This window comes from Ochlerotatus camptorhynchus, unplaced genomic scaffold (assembly GCF_037179485.1).
Source record: "Ochlerotatus camptorhynchus isolate MF236.1 unplaced genomic scaffold, CSIRO-AGI_Acam_v1.1 ptg000433l, whole genome shotgun sequence".
Taxonomy (NCBI): Eukaryota; Metazoa; Arthropoda; class Insecta; order Diptera; family Culicidae; genus Ochlerotatus; species Ochlerotatus camptorhynchus.
Genome location: NW_027040919.1, coordinates 2713614 through 2734492, shown reverse-complemented (window position 1 = coordinate 2734492; position 20879 = coordinate 2713614). Strand labels below are relative to the sequence as shown.

At 39.6% G+C, this 20879-nt stretch overlaps 1 protein-coding gene across 1 annotated transcript in view; it reads right to left on the bottom strand.

Moving 5' to 3' along the window:
* The window catches only part of LOC135711522 (muscle-specific protein 20-like), a 169595-nt gene that overhangs the window by 35770 nt on the left and 112946 nt on the right, over positions 1 to 20879 (bottom strand). Inside the window, exon 2 of the mRNA XM_065234392.1 lies at positions 959 to 1170. Coding sequence (XP_065090464.1) covers positions 959 to 1170 — 212 coding nt within the window. The remainder of the gene's footprint in view (positions 1 to 958; positions 1171 to 20879) is intronic.

The following is a 20879-nucleotide window of genomic DNA, read 5'->3' as shown; positions in this document are numbered from 1 at the left end:
AAACTTTACACCAGGGTCGCATGCGTGCTTCTTCCTGGTCTGCGAAAAGAGTGACTTTCGCGCTCAAATCCACTTTTTCCCATGCAGCGAAATTCAGCGGGTAGACATATTTCAGGGGGCCTTCTGTGCTTCCGAAAATATCCGTAACACGCGAATCATCACAAAGCACTAGGGATGCAGGTCGTCCGGAGGAGGTCTTTAGTCGCGGTTTGGTTCACAGACTATATTGGCGCCCTTTTCGTCCACTGTGGTGCGACGACGACGGATACGGAGACTGTGAAAAAGAGGGTTGTCTTTTTTGAAATAGTGTTGTGACACAGCCGGCTGACAGCTACTGCCGACTACAATACACCTGATCAACAAGAATGGCCGTGATGCGCGGCCAGGAGCACATGTATCACAGAAGAAGCGTTGTGTACGGTGAACTGTGGAACCACAGTGTAATGGAAGTGGCGGCAAAGGCAAGTGTGGCCGGAAATACAAATTTCAAACATGACCATATTTCTAACGCAGATCTGGAGATCCGGCATCACTGAGTCCAGCCCGATTCGTATTTCAAGAAAACTTAATGCACTACATCTCCCTCGATTCCTGTCGTCCTATTCCCGGCAGCAAAAACTTATAGCACATTTCTCTCACACTTTTGTGTTGGGTAGGGTTAGGGTTTTCAGTGCGATTGTGCTGCTGCTTCGGACTAGAGAGGCCATCTCGGCCACTGCAGCAGACGACCGACATCGTCATCATGGTCGCTACCTAGGCAACATCGCACTCTTGTTCTCGAAACACAAAACGCAGCGCAGCAACAGCAGACCTGACAACGGTGTGCCTCGCGCGCTCAATCAAACAGTGTCAGGCAAGATACGACCGACCAGGAGCACATACTCGCCCACCGGTAGCATCAACTGTCATAATAATAATTGCCATCGTTCCATTGCGTGAATGTGGATAGCATACTTACTGGCTAATGTTGTCCATCATTTTGTAGTCACCGCCGCTGGTGTTGATCTTCGGTACGATTCCCGGCGAGAGGCGGTTCATCAGGCGACACAGAAGGATGCCGTCGCGCAGGCAGTCCTCGTACAGGAAGTCCGAGTGGAATTTCTCGCCCAACAGCGTTTCGATCCAGTGCTGTGCTTCGCGTTCCTGGTCCTTGTCGCGTTTACCAGCGACCTGTAGAGTAAATGAAGAAAGGAAATTTCGTGAGTTGAGTTATTTTCAGCGACCTCATGTTCAGAATAGCTATTTAGTTAACGTTGTTTAGAGGAATAAATTCAAGATTTTCGTAACGACATGTCAGACTTTAAACGCCTTTAACCTTAAAGTTTAACGTTGACTTCATCACAATTTGATATCATCACACAACTATTGGGAACAAATGGACATTCCTACATTCTCCTCGTGAATACTGTTACTGATGGTAGTTTGATTTAAGTCAAAGGTCTGATTTTCGAATTGCCATATTTTTCGCTGATATAACAAAACATGCAAGCTTCATTGCTACTGATTTTAACTTGAAATAATTACTATTATTTATCAAATATTTACATGGAAATTGCACTTCGTAACTTCGACTGCCATTTTCTCAATGCCTACTTGTTCCATATGGGGCTGATATGGGATTATAGACAGTATAGTGCTCATCATTATTATACAAAAATAATGCTCGTGCTCATAGTAGGTCATGCAAGTGTATCCGCGGCATAAATCACACACATTATGTGCTTGTAAATTGTTACTCGCCGGTCGTAATGCCAACATAAGATCGCTGCTATCTCCAATTTTCTACAATTAGGTAGAATATAAGTTACCGTACTTCCTTTATACAGAGACGATGTTTAATGAGAGACGCGTGGAGGGAATAAAAATAATTTTGACTAACTACCATTTTACCGAAATTTGGCGTTTACTTCGAATGGCTTTTAATTTGAGTGACTATTGTCTGCTTCGCCGTCACGGTAAAACAAATACTTTTTTGACCGTATCGGCAGTGATTATTTGAAAAATTCCACTGAAATGCACGACATCCTTCTGTAAAAATACCCCGAATACGTGATAAAGTTTCTTCTGATTTCCCAAAGACAGCGTCATCAGAGAAAAAGGGGTGTCAATTCTGTCGCTTTCCTCCCGGTAAAACTTTTTCTTCCTCATCGCTTTTCAAGCTTATTGCTTATCGCATATTAAAACCCTGCCAATTTAGAATCGGTACGCTTTCAATCGGATGTATCTCAAAATCTGTTTGGTTTAGAATTAAACGTTATTATAAGATAATGATATGTATTTAAGTTACAGAATACATCGTTCAAAGCCCCCACGGCAACCGTTCCACCAACCTAACGTTTTTAAATTGGCTCACTACTTGACTAGCCTATTCGTCCCAAGCAAATCGATTAACGTACCCCATTCTAGACAAAATTCTAGTACTACACAATGTTTGTTTTGATTCGCTATGAAATTTTGACAGATAAAATGAGGGGTTAGTGGATTTTCCTATGTTTCGAGGGGTGAATCGATTAGCACGTTTCTTCGGGACCTACTAGTTTTAGAGTTACCTCTATGGTTCGACATTCTTGTTTCTAAATCGACCAACATCTACGTCAGCATCAACGAAATAAACCGAAGGCATCGAAATGCTTAGCTGGACATCATAGCAGCGACGCCGGCGGCAACAACAGAGACGACCCTTGGACACAGCAGAAACGTTAAGCCAGCAGTTACCGGTTAGCTATAGGTTTAATTGAATATAAGTTTCTCGGCTGAAAATCTCCTAAATAGAGATAATAATAATAATAATAATAATAATAATAATGAATATAAGTTGAATAAACGCACTAATTTAGTGTTCAAACGTGCAAGTGGAACTAGGTATTTTTTTTAAACGCTATTCCGAAGACCTAGAATTTAACTGGCGCAGTCGGTAGGATTTAAGCAACAATCAATACGAAACTAACGATTTCAAATTGGCTCACTACTTGACTAGCCTATTGGTCCCAAGCAAATCGACTAACGTACCCCATTCTAGTATAAATTCCAGTACTACACTATGTTTGTTTTGATTCGCTATGAAAGTTTGACAGATAAAATGAGGGTTTACTGGATTTTCCTATGTTTCGAGGGGTGAATCGATAGCTTGGGACCGAAGATGGTACCAGAGCTGAGCCAAAAAGTTGAGCTCGTTTCTTCGGGACCTTCTGGTCTTAGAGTTACCTCTATGATTTAAGTGTCGAGTAGTGATAAAGTGCAGTATCCAACAACGGCGGTTTACCGTGAAGATAGTGCAGGACCAAAGATACCAGCGGACACAACTTGCGAACACAGGATCCCCGAAAGTACATCGGTTATTAAACGTAAGTCAAAAGTTTTACTACTATTAAGTGCAATTGTGTTATCAATTTACCAATATTTTATTTGTGTTAATTGCGAAATTCAAATTAGCGTTATAGTGTGAAAGTTAAACTTGCATGTTACTTGTAGTAAAGGGTGATACGGTCAAAATTTGGTCAAGGGAAAACGCGTGTAAATCGGTAAAATCGTTTATTTAAAAAATCAAATTAAATTTCTTTTTCAAGTTCAATTAGTATAAAATTCAGGAAAAATATTCAGTTAGGCTTCCGCTTTTCCAAATCCGAATTGCCGGGCCTTACGCTTGACCCCTGCCATCAGATTTTGTACAGCCACCTTGTCCACCTTCTTCGCCACAGAAAGCCAGTTTGCCTTGAACTGCTGCTCGCCCTTAGCAGTTTTTTTGGTCTTCTTTAGGTTCCGCTTGACAATAGCCCAGTATTTCTCAATTGGGCGGAGCTCTGGCGTGTTGGGAGGGTTCTTGTCCTTGGGAACCACCTGCACGTTGTTGGCGGCGTACCACTCCATGGCCTTTTTACCGTAATGGCAAGATGCCAAATCCGGCCAAAACAGTACGGAACAACCGTGTTTCTTCAGGAAAGGCAGCAGATGTTTATTCAAACACTCTTTCACGTAAATTTCTTGGTTGACAGTCCCGGAAGCTATGAAAATGCTGCTTTTCAAGCCACAGGTACAGATGGCTTGCCAAACCAGATATTTCTTTGCGAACTTTGACAGTTTCATGTGCTTGAAAACATCTGCTACCTTTCCCCTTCCTTTTGCCGTATAAAACTCCTGTCCCGGAAGCTGCTTGTAGTCGGTTTTGACGTAGGTTTCGTCGTCCATTACCACGCAGTCAAACTTCGTCAGCATCGTCGTGTACAGCCTCCGGGATCGCGCTTTGGCCGTCGTATTTTGTTTATCATCGCGATTTGGAGTCACTAACTTCTTGTAAGTCGATAGTCCGGCTCGTTTTTTGGCTCGATGCACGGTTGTAGACGATACACCCAGCTTATTTGCGGCATCTCGGAGAGAGAGGTTAGGGTTTCGCTTGAAACTACCGGCAACTCTCTTTGTCGTCTCAGCGGCTTCCGGTTTTCGATTTCCCCCCGATCCAGACTTCCTGGCTGTCGACAAACGTTCCCCAAACACTTTAATTACATTTGTAACGGTTGATTTGACAACTTTTAGCGATTTTGCCAACTTTGCGTGCGAGTAGCTCGGATTTTCGCGATGCGCGAGCAAAATTTTGATACGCTGCTCTTCTTGCTTGGACGGCATTTTGACAACTGAAGAGTGAATTCCAAAATCAAAATAGGAGCAACATTCTACACACACACACCTTCAAAATGAGGGGTGTTCAGGTTTTTTAAATGCAAAATTGAAAGAAATACGTCAAGTTGATATTGACCAAATTTTGACCGTATCACCCTTTAGAATCTTCTTTTGGAAGCTAATTCTAAACGCTTGCCCGTCGCTTCGCACCTCTACCTAAAATACACGGGCAGGACAGTAAATCAAAGTAGATATGTAGTTTATGGATCAAAATTAAAAAAATAGTGTCCTAAATATGAATAATATACGTCTTATTTATGGATCATGCCTATATTTTTAAGTGCGCAAACTTGATTTTCTATGGATCACTTTCTTTAGTTTAAGGTTCATTGTTGAATTTTTATGGATCAATTGCAATATGTTTATGGGTAATTCGTACAATTTCAATGCTCATTCTTTAGAAATTTAGCGGCACATTTTTAGAACTGTATTGCCAAATTTTACATAAAATATTGATAATATTGATATTTTTTATGGATCATCCTCACTTTTTTAGGGATTTTCTCCGATTTTTTATGGATTATTTTGATGATTTTATTGGAACGTTTTTCAATATTTTATGCGTCGTTTTATCAATTCTAAAGGTGCATACTTAGGGCTGCCCTTCCTTTTGATAGCAGCGATAGCCCTCGGAACCCGAGCTGACCTCAGACGACCTGTGGCCACATTCGCGGAGAGTTGTTCTTTCTTTTCTAGGTCTAAAACCCTTTTGACGGTCCACCGGGACACTCCCACGGCGATTGAAATGTCTTTTTCGACATTTGCGCGTGCGACAAATCACGAATACGCTGCCACTTCGTCATGGTGCAACTGTCAAACTAAGTAAGTCATTTTCTTTTGTACACAGCTTACTACGGTATGAGCTATAGGTTACGTGCATGCAAAGAAAACCAAGGCATTGTATGCACAGGTGAAACGGGAACCTTATTTGTACGATGGTGCAAACATTATCACGCATACGGTAGGAAAATGTCAAACCCGTTCTGACTAGTTTGGATTCAGTTCAGAAAAAGTTGAATCAATGCAGGAAAGCGTTTTATCAGCTAATGTGTCCTCACTCCAGAAAATGCGGAACCAATTCTTTAAAGCTTGAGTTCGGGATATGTTTGGATCACTTCAGGAGAGCTTTGACAACTTTAAAAAGGATTGAATAACATAACAGAAAAGTTAAGACTCAGCTAGAAAAATGTTGATGACTTATTCGAAAGTTTGAACATACTTCAAAAAGTTCAGACTCAGTTTTTAATCTACTTTAAAAAGTGTCACCTCGACTAGGAATTTGCTGGTTTCTGATTTGGTCTAAGTTCTAAAAATATTAAACCAATTTTGAAAAGATTGGATTTATCTAGGAAATTGTCGAATCACTGTAGAAAAGAATTGAATCATTTAGTAGCATTGCAGCAGGTTTGCAAGTTAAGAAATTTAGATCAAATGCGAAAATCGAGCGACTACGGTGAGCTGGACCATTGTAAAAATGTCGGATAACGACTCAATGAAAATGGTTCTTGGTAGCGACCCGACTGGAACAAGGCGAAGATGTGTGCAGTGAACCCCCTTGGCCGATCAGATTCAAGGCGGCTTACCTAGTAGTTAGTTATTTAACGTCGGTCTCTGTTCCGCAATCTAGTGCCAATCACCGACGGACATCGATTGCCATCCATTGACGGCAATCGAATGTGCAGGAAGGCAGCTTCCACACCTGCGTAGGATATCGCACCCATTCAACACACATGGGCCGGGACCAACGGCTTTACTTCCCTTCCGAATGAAGACGTGACCAGTAGACTGATGCAAAATTTGACTTTTTCGCTCCACAGTGCTTAAATGGTTTCAAATCGGGTCCTGATTAGCCTCTCAAAGTTACAACTCATTTGGTTAGAAACAGACTTCGCACAAGCCATTTGAAGTTTACATGTATATTACTATGGTAAACCTCAACTTTTTTTCATTACCTTCGAGTCTTTTTCCATATTGAGGTGCGAAACAGTTCGATAACCATTCTTATAGAAAATTTTCTCAGCTACAACTTTGCTGAAGATTGTTTCTAGGTAAAACGAGACAGGAAAAAGTTATTAATTATTTAAAAGAGTGGTAAACTTATGACATGATCAAGCAGCTGCTCTGTAGGCAACACTGTATTTTGCAGTGTGACATAGTAGCCATGATTTGTGTGTCCTATTCAACGCCCCAGAAACACCAATGTTCCCTGCTGAGCAGTTGATTGAGCATGATCATAAGACATCAGCGCATTGAACCATTGATAACTTTCGATCCTTGCATTTAATCAAAAAGTGGTCTTGAGCAAAGTTGTAGCTGGAAAAACTTCCTATAAGTACAATTGAAAACTTTTGAAGCAGACCGATATGGTGAATTATTAGATAGACATGAACAAGAATCTTGGTTTTACCATTGTAATTCCCATACAAACTTCAAATGGTTTGTGCCATCTCAGTTTCTCAGCAAATGGGTTCAAATTTTGAGAGGTTAGTCAGGATCCGATTTGGAATCGTTAAGTATTGTGGAGCGAAAATTTTAAATTTTGCATCACTCTAGTGACCAGAGATTTGTATGCCTCAGAAAAATCCCACCGATCTCGGCTGGGATTGAACCCAGACCCATCGGGGTGTTAGAAAGCAGTCACGCTTACCACTACACCACCGGCGCCGGCAACCTAGTGAGTTGCCAAACAAGATTAGGAATGATGTTCGATGAAATCCGTTTTCAACAACTGAAACTGACTGATCCGATTTCAAGGACCTGGCATGCCGTACCGGTCTAGTTCAAATTTACGTTTAAATGCTGTAAAAGCAAGAGGTGTTATTCTACAACATAATACACAGCAAAAAATAAATTTTAATATTACATCCAACTTCAATCATGTCTTAAATCTCATGGCCACAAAAAAGCGGTAAAAGCATTGTAATGTCAGTTCATGCACTGTATTAATGATAATTTTGTCATTTTGGGCAAGTAATATTACACCATATTTTCGACACGATTGAAGTGCATCCACTTTGATGTGATACTAAAATTATTTTTTTACCTTGTAAAATCTAACAAAGTGAGTATCCATACCCAAATGAATTAGCGATTCTCAAGAACAAAGGAACAATCCTGTTTTGTTTATCGTCTGATCCGTATCATAGACGAGTGTATCGATGGGAAGCCAAATCGGAGCAGCTCCAGGAGTCCATGATGTTCCGTGATATTGTCATACGACGCTTTCCGAACGCGAATATTGTTCTACACAACTTGGTTACAAATAAAAGTTTGTAAACAACAACGTTACATGAATTAATCACTATTGAATCTACACTTCGACACGAGATGCAAAAGTCAAAGCACGAGATCACACCGCCGTGAAATATTTTGAAACATTGTATAGCTGAATTACTGTTCGTTTCCTACAACGCTCGGCAGGAAAACACGTTAAAACGAATGACAGATGACCCAGTGCATGAGAAATAAATAAACACTGGTAGTTTTTTTTTTAAATTTCCCCCAAAAATTTTGAAGGAGCGGTGACAAAAGAAAACTTGAGATTTGCTCCGGCACTATTTGAGTAAGATTCAAAAAATTATCAGAAATATGGCATATTTTATATCTAATTTATAAAAACGGTTGTTATAGATGTATATTTTTGAATGCGATGGATTATCTCTAATCTTGTTACCACTAAACGATTTTTTGTAATGATTTTTGTTATTTTAACAACTAACCAGCCAATGTTTATAGCACGTTCTGTTACATTTTTTGACGTAGGACTACGTCTTTGATTTCTATATGGGGGTACACTTTGTGAAAACCGAAAATGGAACATGTAACAAATTAAGAAAGATTTTGAACGTTAATAACTCAGCTGCCCCTGGTCCAATTTCAATAATTTTATCACCAATCGATCAGAAATATGGCTACGCATCGAAAACAATGCTTCAGAATGTTGGTTTTCAACAAGATATTATTAAAAAAACTGGTAAATGTCCAGCATTGTCCAAAAGCGTCGAATTAACTAACAAATTCACCAATTACCCACATGCATATGCTGCTTCCCCAGCACAGTCGTCAGAGAGTAGTAAGTAGACGAAACAAGTCGAAGTGGCATTTGCCTCCGATCCTCGGGCGCGTGCGAATAGGGAGGGTGGAATTGCGTAATATGTTGCACACTCATCGCCATATTCAGAACCAAACGCAAATTCTTCGAGATAACCACCATCCGTTGTCTGGCTCGCCGTGGCAGTGTCTGACGTATCTCCGGTCTGATTTACGAGGTTTGCAGAAGGTGCTCCTGAAAAATGAGATCCGTGATGCTGTCACCTACACTAAACACCATGGATGTCATCTACGTTTTGAAGTGACAGAGACGCACTCTGTTTGGTTTCGGAGGTTAAATCATCACCAACTTTGGCAACAAAACGGCTCTTTTCAGGGCCACCAAGCTTATAACAGTAAAGAGTAGGAATAGAATTCATCTGCCTGTTTGTCCATATTCAGAACCAACGACCACACAAAATGCTCATGTAATCAAACTGGAAGCAGGGGTACAAATTATTTTGATCAACCTTGATCAACTTTGAATCGCCACGGCCGGATATTTTCGATGGAAGAAGTAACAATCTAGCATATAATTCGACGAAGACGGCAGGAAACATTTGTGAAGCCGAGTTATTTACGAAAGAGAGTGTAGATGAACAGAATCGATCAATGTAGATAGGACCTATTGAAAAGTGTCGCGAGATTTGTTTTCCGTACTGAGCACCAATGCTACCGACGCCAGGGAGGCAGCTCCTACACCTGGACCCTACCAATCGACCCATCAACTCAACCGGGGACCAACGGCTTTACTTCCCGAAGGAAGGCGTGATCAGAGATGTTATGCCTTAGAACATGCCGGTAGAGCCGACTGAGATTGGACCCAGGCCTGCTGGGGTGAGAGGTAATCACGCCAACCACCGGCACCAATATCTTATTTCTGAGATAACTAAACTCAAATTTGGGTCGTTCTCATTCGCCGTGTATGCAAAAAGAAAAGAGCCAGTGTCGCTACTTGATAGCAAACTTCTCATAATGGGAGGAGTCTTTGTAGCTTTTATACCACTTGGTTGTAGCTTTTATACCATTCTGCTTTAACCTGAAAAGATATAAAAGAGCGCTGCTGCATGGCATTAGCTCATTTTTGCTTCGGACGGCGTGGTGAACAGCAATAGCAGCAGTAGGAAGGTGGTGGCTAGTCCACTCCTTCACACCTAACAAGCAACAATTCACTGGTCGTGGCAAATGAGGAAAAGGTCTGGTAAAGGAGGCGCCGAGCGTCATCGCAAAGTTCTTCGAGATAACCGCCATCGGTCGTCTGGCTCGCCGTGGTGGTGTCAAACGTATCTCCGGTCTGATCTACGAGGTGGGCTGAAGATGTTCCTGGAAAATGAGGTCCGTGATGCTGTCACCTACACTAAACACGCAAAGCGTAAGTGGCCATGGATGTCTTCTTCAATAAAATGGCCCTTTTCAGGGCCATCAAGCTTACATCAGTGAAGAGTTGGAATAGAATTTATCTGTGCTTGTTTGTCCATATTCAGAACCCAGAGTTGTAATCTTGTAACCAAACTTGGAAGCAGGGGTGCAAGTGATTTTGATTGATTCTCTTAATCAATTTTCTCTTTGAAAAAAATACTACAAACTTGGTACGCCTACAATTCAAAAACGGAAAGAGTTGAGATAATAGATAATTGATCAATTAAAAGAACTAAATGCTCTTCACATTTATTCCGTCCACTAGCGGTCCTACGTCAAGCTTCCGTTCGTGCGCCTAGGCACAGACCCTTCTACTTTTTTGAAATACATAACTCCAGTTGTTAAATTTTGTTATGCCCTTCTGATCGGGTATGCCCAGGAAAGTTTCAAAGTGAGTTTCGTTACCCGAAAAAAGAATCCTTCTGAAATTCATTGAACCACCACCAGCAGTTGCTTCTACGAGCACGTTTTGACATGGGATATTTACTTTCAAGTGGGTGAAATTGAAAACTAAGTCGAACGTGACGCCTGCCGCCCGTCGCCCGTCGTTGGCCTGTAATGTAACCTTTCAGCGTCACACATTAGGAGCACACATCTCTGAAGGCGGCCCACAACACGCTCCACCCTCGCTCCTTCGTTCTAGGAACTGCGCAAAGAAAACGACATCTTTGCCTACCACACGCCAGCGGCCGCCAAATCTTTGAGCGGTTAAATAAATATAATTTATGACGCGAGGGTGCTCTCTCTCTACTTGCTGACGACGACCACGACGGCATATATATATTGCCAATAAAAATTTCACCGTAGGTACATTCTAGGCGCATGGAAACCGCCCGCCAAATGAGCGAATTTTCATTTTACAGCTGTAGACAATATAAACAATGTAGTTTTATATTTCCAACTCTTTTTTTTTATCTCAGATTCAAGAAGATTCGAACATCGGGGAAGTGCCATGCGCCTCCACCAGATAAATTGCTTTTTTGGAGGTGCATGGTCGTGGTCGGCGTTTCAAAGCCGCGTGCCATCCAAATAACATTTATTCACTTGATTCCATCCTCGCTTGATGAGTCTGCTTCCCATCCCAATGTTGTCTGACGTCAATTGATTTAGTATGCTCTCGATCCCGGCTCGGTTTCCGTTCGAACCAAGCCGATGATCGTATACGTTTGGAAATTCCAGCCTCGCCGAGGTGGATGAGATAATTCCATCTGGGATCATACCATTTCTAGTTCAAGGATTAATGGACGGCTAGAGATGGGAAACCTTGACTGTCGCCATCCACATTAGGGGGAAATTTACAACTTGAAAAAATTTTCAAGAACTTTTCGGTTCACTTGAAAGTGACCTTAATTAACGCTTGAAAATGGCTCGGGATTTCTTGGTTTAAATTTGGATGTAAGCAAATGTATCAATTTAAAAGAATTCCATTTGAAGCGACCCATTAAGTACGTCAGGCTCTAACGGGGGTTCGGGGGTGGAAATATGTGATATATAGGAAAAACGTAATGAAAAGAAGAGTAGGGGTTAATTTATCTTGAATTTCACGTGACGTACTTAATGTATGCTCCCTTTGTTGCTTTTTTGTGGCCGACGACGTAGGCGTGATCTGTCAAGCAGGTTTTGCACCACAAATTCATGCAAACCGGTGGTGGTTGTGTTGATTGGTGAGCTTGTTTGTTCCCACCTACGTGGGGGAAAAATTTATCGCGTGTGTTGAGGCAAGTCCCTTAAGATTTGACATTCCGGCAAAGGTAGGATGTAGGATGAAAAATGAATATGTTTGAGGGCTATCCGTCAGCTGTGGTGATGGATGCCTGCAGGTTTAGATTGAGTAATTAGGAATCGTTAATAGAGGTGAGGTTGATCCCTAAACTGCGAAGATCCATTGATCCCCATGGGCCAATCAATCTTGCACAGCCTTGTTTTTCATTTAGTTTGGGATTTTTCCTGTCCATGGTGAACGTACACTCAGGTCTTTTTTTACACGAGGGATATGTACCGTGTAAAAAAAAAATACCAAGATTTTTTTTCCCATGCTAAAACATTTAAACAAAAAAGGATTTTGATGCCAATCGTAATTAAAGCATGATATGGTCTATATGGATATATTTAAAAAATATCTGTATTTGCACCAAAAATTGTGATTTTTTTTGTATATGCCATTCGATTACCTATGGTTTGAAACGGAAAATGTAATTTTAATCATTGTCGATTGGTTGTATTGTTATCGAGAAATCGTTAAAAAAGTACCGTGTAATTGCGACTCAACGGCAACTGTGTAAGAATGACTTGAATACAATTTTATTTATTTGAAAAACTCGGACGAAACTTCTAGGGGAAATCAAAAAAAAAACTCCTGATTTAAATCTGGAGAAACTTCTTGAAAGATCCGGAAGACACTTTCAGTGAAAACCAGAAAGCATTTTAGAGGAATTTTGAAGAAAGTCCAAAGAGTTGTCAGAAGAATCGTTCGAAGGAAGCAACTAGGAACTCCTTAGCGAGGTCAGAATAACTTCCAGGGAAGTCGGTACACATTTCCTGGGAAAGCACCGGAAGGACACCGGAAGAAACGTCCATTAGAAGTCGGATACTTTTGCGAGAACTTAAAAGAATCTTCCGGTCAATGTAGCTAAAAGCTTCCTGGAGAAGACGGAAGAAACTTCCTGGGGAAGTTTGGAGAAAACTTCCTGTGAAAGTTCGGAGGAAACTTCTGGAGAAAGATGGAATTTTTTGCCCGACGGAATCTAGAAGGGTTTCCGAAGGTAGTCAGCAGGAACTTCTAGTTAGAAGTAGACCTGTGTGCCAGTTCTTTCATTGGCGGCGGCGGCGGCGGTGGCGTAGAAACCATTTTAACTCGGTGGCGGCGGTTTTTTTTTATTAATTACTTTATTTGTACAGGCTCAATCGAATAAATTTTACAAAGCCGAGTTATCATTTTCGTATACATTATTTATGTCTTATATTGAAAGTTAAAGGAGCTGGACCGGATACTCGCGGTTGTCTCGAGGTTAGTGGAGATTTACATTTTTTTGGATGGGAAAAGGGAGAGGGAGGTTTGAAATGTGGTTTACGATACAAATATTTAATTAATCCTAAAACATGAACTAATTTCTATTCATCTTGAAAACAAACATAAAAAAAACCCACACGTACAAAATACAAACTAAACACAAGGTTAATTGGTGGCGGCGGTGTGGCTGTCAAAGTGTCACATTTCAAAGTTGAATTTAAACCAAAATATTGTATAACTGCATATGTGACTTGTTACAGACAACTCCATTTTGAATTTGTTACCGAAAACACCGTGTGCTGAAAATACCTGGGACTATCTTTACATGGCAGTGGGGATACAAAGAGAAAGTCGACGATGAGACTCTGTCATTGTTACTTAGGACCTAAAGCAATATTCAGCTTGAACTGTTCTAATTCTTATCCAGTTCTATTTTCCGCGTTCCACGAAAACATTCGTTTGAACTTTGAATGTCGCGAAATAAGTGTATGATTTGTATTGAGACTTGAGGTAAGTATGCTGCAGTTGCTAAATATAATCAGTTTTTAAGCCAACAATATGTGTCCCAGCGTTAAATGAATTGGTGAAGATGCGCTGCGCTTGAGTTTCTTCTGCTGCTTGCTGGTGCTGCTGCTGTACCTGCTTCTTTTTTGATGCGGTTCTTTTTTCAACCCCTAGTTTCTTTTTTTGTGGTGTCATTTTTTTTTACTTCAGACGATTTCTCCAATATATTTATCAATAACCTTTAAAATATTATTTTTTTCGAAAAGTTAGCCGAATTTATCGATACATACTTTTATATATAGAACGAATAATAGATGCTAATTTTGAGTTGTCAACATAGAAAATCGACATTGCAACATAAACAAGGATCAACTTTTTGGGGTTTTTGAAAAGCTGTGTCTTGAAGATTTTTTCAGTAAAAATTTATGATTTTGTTTATATCAAGCGCATGCCAAGGTGCATGCAACGTTGAAAAATAACGAAAATGGATTCGCATAAAAACCAGGTGGAAGAGGCTAATAAAGAAGTGTATGAAATCGTGGTGGAAGAGATTGATGATGAGACAGCAGAAACCATCCAACTTCTGGATTCTTTTGGAGTTTCAGGAGATGTGATCTCTGCTTTCATAGGTAACGTAATGCTTTTTTAATTATAAGGGCTACTGTACATATCTTGGTCCCGAGGTACCAAATGAAGGTGTAAGGGTACCCCATTAATTGCGTCGCGCAGAAACGAGTAATCTCCTTCTCTCCGTTGTTCCATTTTTTGTTTTGGAATTTGCGATTCCCAACTTTTGACGTAGGACTACGTCTGTGATTTATATATGGGAGTACACTTTGTAAAAACCAAAAATGGAACATATAACAAAATTATGAAAGAATTTGAATACTAATAACTCAACTGCCCCTGGACCAATTTTAATAATTTTATCACCAATCGATTAGATATATTTCTACGCATCTGTCAAATTTAAGACGTTATCATTTTTCAAAATGTCACTTATGAAAGTTGCACGAATGTGCAACTGTTGCTTCAAGCACCGATTGCCTGTGAAAAGCGATTTCTCTAACACAGATTTCAAAGTTGATATCACCAAACGGTGTTTATTCAATCACTGCGTGGTAAGTAGTGGTGTTCTCCAGTATACAACGAAAGGCTGTCTGGAAGCAACGAGCTGCAGCCCACATGAGCATCCAAAGAAAGAAGAAGAAACCGCACCGCTATTTATCGGAATCAGTAGCTCTTCGTGAGTTGCTGTGGGCCAACTAAGCCAAGTGCGTCAGTATAAACAGAGAGAACCCCGCACAAATTCCTATTTCTACACAATCACAAGCTCCTGCTGCAGTTAACAAATAAGATTTATTATATAAGACCACGTAGTCCTACGTCACCATTGCGTAGGGCTGTCCCTTGTAGTTTTTTTTTAAATGGCACGATGCGACAGACCCTTATTCTCAAAGTACTCGTGCAAAACTTTCTCGCGCACACACTGTTCTTTCGTCGCCATTTTGAAAACTTTTGCGCCCCTGATGAAATCAACTCGCAGAGTGTAAACAATTCACATTAAACTATGTCTACGCAAAATTTCCATTAATTTTACCCAATGGATCAAACGTTAGAGCAATTCGAGTGTGTGCGGATTTTAAACGGTACACCCTTTATGTAGAAAAAGATGGGGCGGTGGTACAAAATATATAGAGAACATGTGGATTTTTACCAACATTCCCAAAACAAAAAAGTAGTGAAGTAAAACGATGATCAAGTGCCCGACTGCAAATGAATTTCCAATTGAGTGTGTTGTTTCGTGCGACACGTTGCAGACTGATAAAGAAACAATGTCCTTTTGTGTTCTGTGGACCCCCGTTAACACGAACGACACTTCGTGCATATTACCGGAGAACATTTTTAATGGGAAAATCTAGTAACACTACGACCATCAGAAAAGGGAGTTTCTGGTAGCCTTATTTGCTGTTTTGTTTGGATTCTGCGTTCCGTTTCATATCGTTACATTTCACTTTTCTCCATTCCATCTGCTAAATGTCGTTTGAACAATAAATTTGCACGACGAGCAGATTAGTGCTGAGATTAAAAAAAAAGTCAGATTACCAGAAGTCCACGATTTTATTTTTTGAAACTTTGACCTTTTTGTGTTTTATTATGTGCAATGGTTGGCGCACGACTAACATTTGAAAATGGTCTACAATGTTGAACATTATTATTACTATTATTATTAAATCAAATTAACTTGAAAACGGCTGGAGTTAGGAAAAAAGTTTATCTAAAATTATGCGTAGAATCCAAATGAATTATTATATTACTAAAAATATGCAATTTCATCAACTTGAAACATTAACAAAAAAATAAAAAATAAATATTTTTTGAAGCAAGTTACCAGCTTTCACCAAATTTTAGAACATTTCTTCAATTTTCTTGTTAAAAAAAATATAAAGATTGAAGGGGGTCGTTTTGAGAATCAACGTTTTACATTTTTTTATATATATTAATTTACTATGTTTTTTGTATTTTGCTGGGCTGTCGTTGCCACACAGTTGGCAAAAACGTAGCAGAGATGAATATCCGCCAGCTCCTTTGGAGAATACATCAGGCATAACATTTGATAACGACACAAAAGCATTTGTAAACAAACTTTCTAAGGCCCTTTACACGTGAACCAAAGTACGCCCACGCAAACTAATACCACTTTCGGAAAGGTGATAGTTGCCTCTATCCGATGATGTTGTTGGTTTACGTGGGCGTACCTTGGTTCACGTGTAAAGGGCCTTAGAAAGTTTGTTTACAAATGCTTTTGTGCCGTTATCAACTGTTATGCCTGACATGTTTGTTTTCTGCAAGCTGTATGTTTCTGTTTTGATTTTTATTCTTGGTCTCACTTATCGCCCTTTTCATACCTTCAATCCGCGTGGCGATCAAGTGTGCTATGCGCGCTACAAACAGACGTCAACAGCAACGCACGGTGGGGTTGCATTCGTGTTTTACGCAACCGTTAATTAACGACCCAACCTGTTGTGTTTAGTACGAAATTGCGACAAAACTAAACAAGATAGAAAATTGATGGCAAATAAAGAGTTGTAGAGCGCATTGAGGGGCATCTTTTGGTTAGAAAAAATAATACACTTTATTACGTATTTTTTAAATACGTAAAATTTAACCCGTAGGAAAACACAAGTTTTAGACTCGCTTATCCCTAAAATGTGTCTAAATGCAGCTTACTTAAAGTAGAAATGACACTATTAAGTAGGAAATTTACCAAGCTGTCCAATTTTGAGCTAAAGGACATAGTTTTTGAGTTAAAGCCAATTTATGGCAAGCATAGACCAAAACAGAAAAAGTTCAATAACTCATTATTTTTTGAGATTTGATCATATGCGTAGAACAATTTTTTACTTCAAAAATGATCTTCTATCGCCCCTTAAATTGTTTGCACTAAGGAACCGAATACCCTGTTTAAATGAAAATTGCAAGTATTGAGCAAAAACCCCTTGATAACTTAAAAAAATTAAACTCAAAAACGTAAAAAACACATAGCTAAAAAGGCTTAATTTTTCATGGAAAAAACATGATCATCTTTAACATGTTTCATTTAATATTTTGATATTTGATATCGGCACAGTGGTTCAAAAGTTAAAAATAATCGATTGTTTGGACCACCCTAACATGGAAATGGTCACCCCAATAAAAAATACGGGTCTAATAAATAAAACGGTTATCTTCCATTTAATTCCACTTAATTAATTTTGGTATGCATGACAAATATGTATTTTGACTACAATGTGCAGGCTTCATCAGTGTCATTCCCACTAAAGAACTTATCAAAATCTAACCCCCTTAAGTACTCATTCCCTAGGTAAAAAAGTCAAGATCATAGGTATAAAAATGAAACTAAATGTGTTGAATCGGAACCTACATAACTAATAAAAACCAAAGATTTGAGTAAACTAAAGGAGAAAAATCGATACAACTCTCTAATAAGGAAAATTCCAAAGGCTTGGTAGCCATCATAATGAAATAATGAAATTGGGTTGTTAGCGGAATGCTTAAAAAAACAGCAAAAAAAAAAGTTATCTTCCATTTAATTCCACTTCATTAATTTTTGTATCCATGACAGATACGTATTTCGACTACAATGTGCACGTCAAACGTCAACCAAACCGTTTGTTTACATCAGAATAACTATTTTTCACAACGCAAATTAAAGCATTTTTCATTCAACATCTTACCAATTTCTATCGGTAATTGTCTTATTGTGCGATTTTCCACAGATCTGAACTGATTTGTAGCTTAACTATCCACACATAGGAAATCCGGAAGATCATAACCACTAAGGCTCTTTTCTAATTGTCCATTTTTCGTAACAAAAATATTCCTGTACACCAGCAGGATGTTTGCAAAAACGTTACAGAATTAAATTTTTTAACTATAGATTAAGTTTTGGAGCATCTCAGATGAATCAATTTATCAGGAAAAGTAAAAAAGTGTTCCACTTCCTATGTCTCAAGGCAAAAATTTCTGCTCACAACACTCTTTTCGACGTTCTCCTATTCACCACCAGAGGTTGAATCGATCGTTTAGTTCCCATTAAAAAGGCCTATAGGCTCTTTTCATGCACCACTAATGTAGAGTGCGCTAGCCAATTTTTAAAGAAAATGTCATCCAATCCATTTTTTTTACATCATAATGACGTTTTTCAAAACTCAAAACAATGTACATTTTATTGCACAACTTGCAAATTTCCATCGGGAGTGGTCGTATTTTTCGATTATCTACAAATCTGAACTGATTTCCAGCTGAAATAACAACACATAAAAAATCCGGAAGATCATAACCGTTGGGACAATTTAATAAATCTTAATTTTTCTTATCAAAAACATATGGAAGCACCAGTCGGATCACTGTAAACCCGATACATAAAACAAAATATTCCACGTGGATGATGATTTCAAGCACCTGCGGTGGATAAATTAATCAGGAAAGGTGAAAATATTGTCCTCTTCCTATGCTTCACGGTGAACATTTCCACCCTCATCACTCTTTTGATCGTTCCCCTATTCACCACCAGATGCTGAAACGATCGCTTAGTTTCTACTGGATTCGCCTATAAGAAAATCATCCAAAATTCAAATGCATATTGTTAAAGGGCTCGAGCAATGCAATAATCATTCGAAGTATTGCGGATGTTTTGGATCAGTGTATAGGCCTTTTTAATGGGAACTTAACGATCGATTCAGCCTCTGGTGGTGAATAGGAGAACGTTAAAAAGAGTGTTGTGAGCAGAAATTTTTGCCTTGAGACATAGGAAGCGGAACACTTTTTAACTTTTCCTGATAAATTGATTCATCTGAGATACTCCAAAACTTAATCGACAGTTGAAAAATTTAATTCTATAACGTTTTTGCAAACATCCTGCTGGTGTAAAGAGATATGTTTGTTGCGAAATACGGAAAATTAGAAAAGTGCCTTAGTAGTTATGATCTTCCGGATTTCTTGTGTGTGGATAGTTAAGGACGCTGTAGAAAATTACCCATTGGGTATATTCTCTTGAAGATTTGGATAGACGTAGTTTAAAGTGCATTGTTTACACTGCACGGCGAATGAGAATGAGACAAATTTTACACATCGCTGAGTTCCTGCACTTTTGACGATTATGAGTGAACTAAACTCAAATTTGGGTCGTTCTCATTCGCTGTGTGTATTTTTTTTATCGCTGTCAGTTTTTCGAAAGTTGGAAAAAATGGCGTCACCCGAAAGCACACTTCGCGAGTTGATTTTGGGCAAGCACCTGGAAAATCCTCAACTCTCTCATCGGAAAACAACTCGGAATCGTGCAGTCAATGGTGAGTCGTTTGATTAAACGTTACTGCAAAACTCTGAGCATCAAAGGAAGGAAAAATTCGGTAAGAATGGATGATCTATTAGTGATCAGGAACAGGATCACAAGCGTGTCATGAAAGCGTTTAAGCGGAATCTCAATGCTTCGGTCAGGGATGTGGCCAAAAAGTTGAATCTGTCCAAGTATTTTGTTCAGAGAGCCAAGGACCGGGAGGGACTGCATACGTACAAAGTGTAGAAGGCTCCAAATCGGGACGAACAGCAAAATACGGTGGGAAAGTCAAGGGCCGGTGTCATAAGACAATCTTCATTCCCAAAATCTAACACGTTTCCACATTCTTAAACAAACATTCCTTTCAAGTGTTTCTCACGAACCACTTTGACTAAATTCGTTTATTATGCAATTTCCCAGAACCATCAATAAATCAATTGCACCATTCTGTGTGCATATTACCGAGCGGTCCCACGCTAGCAAGAAGATCAAATTACAGACCTACGTGCAGCCTGGAACTCTGCTTCGAGAAGCAACCTTTAGCACATGTTGCACTCCGTACATTTACATAACCAATCATATACCGATCGAGGAGTCCAGGCACCTTTTCCATACATACACTTTTGTAGAATTATGTAGAGTTAGGAAACGCATAGCTAGAAATAGGTTTTCTTAAATAAAGACGAGGAGTTGGTATCTGACCACCAAATTTACCAAATTTGACATTATCATGAACAGAATCCAGAACTCGTGAAGAGTTACACCGGAAACTGTACTCCCAGATGCTGACTCATGGTCTCATCATGGATAATGAGACTTACGTCAAGGCGGACTTCCGGCAGCTTCCGGGGCTACTATTCTTCACCTCAAGGAATGTCTACAGAAGCGTCTGCTTCCTCTGTTGAAGCAACACAAGGGCTCTACGACCTTCTAGCTTCGTGCCACTATTAAATTTTGTCATGGAGTGGTACGAAGCCAACGGGCTCACTTTCGTACCTAAGGATATGAGCCTCCCCCTCCAACGCACCGGAGCTAAGGCCCATCGAAAAATACTGGGCTATTATGAAGCAGGCACTATGGAAGCATCCCAAGGAGGTCAAATCTGAGGAAGACATGAAAATAAAGTGGGTTTCCGTAAGAAGCTGCAGCAAGATGTTGTACACAACCTAATGAGTGGAGTTAAGCGTAAGGTGCGAGCGTCCGTTTATGGGACTGAAGTTGAATGAAATAAATATGCCAAAAGCTTACTGATTGGTTATATTTTATTGTCTGAAAGTTTGAAAAGGATCGGTCAACTAGGAAACTTTCTACAGCGTTTTTTCCGTGATGCAATTTGATGTGGGA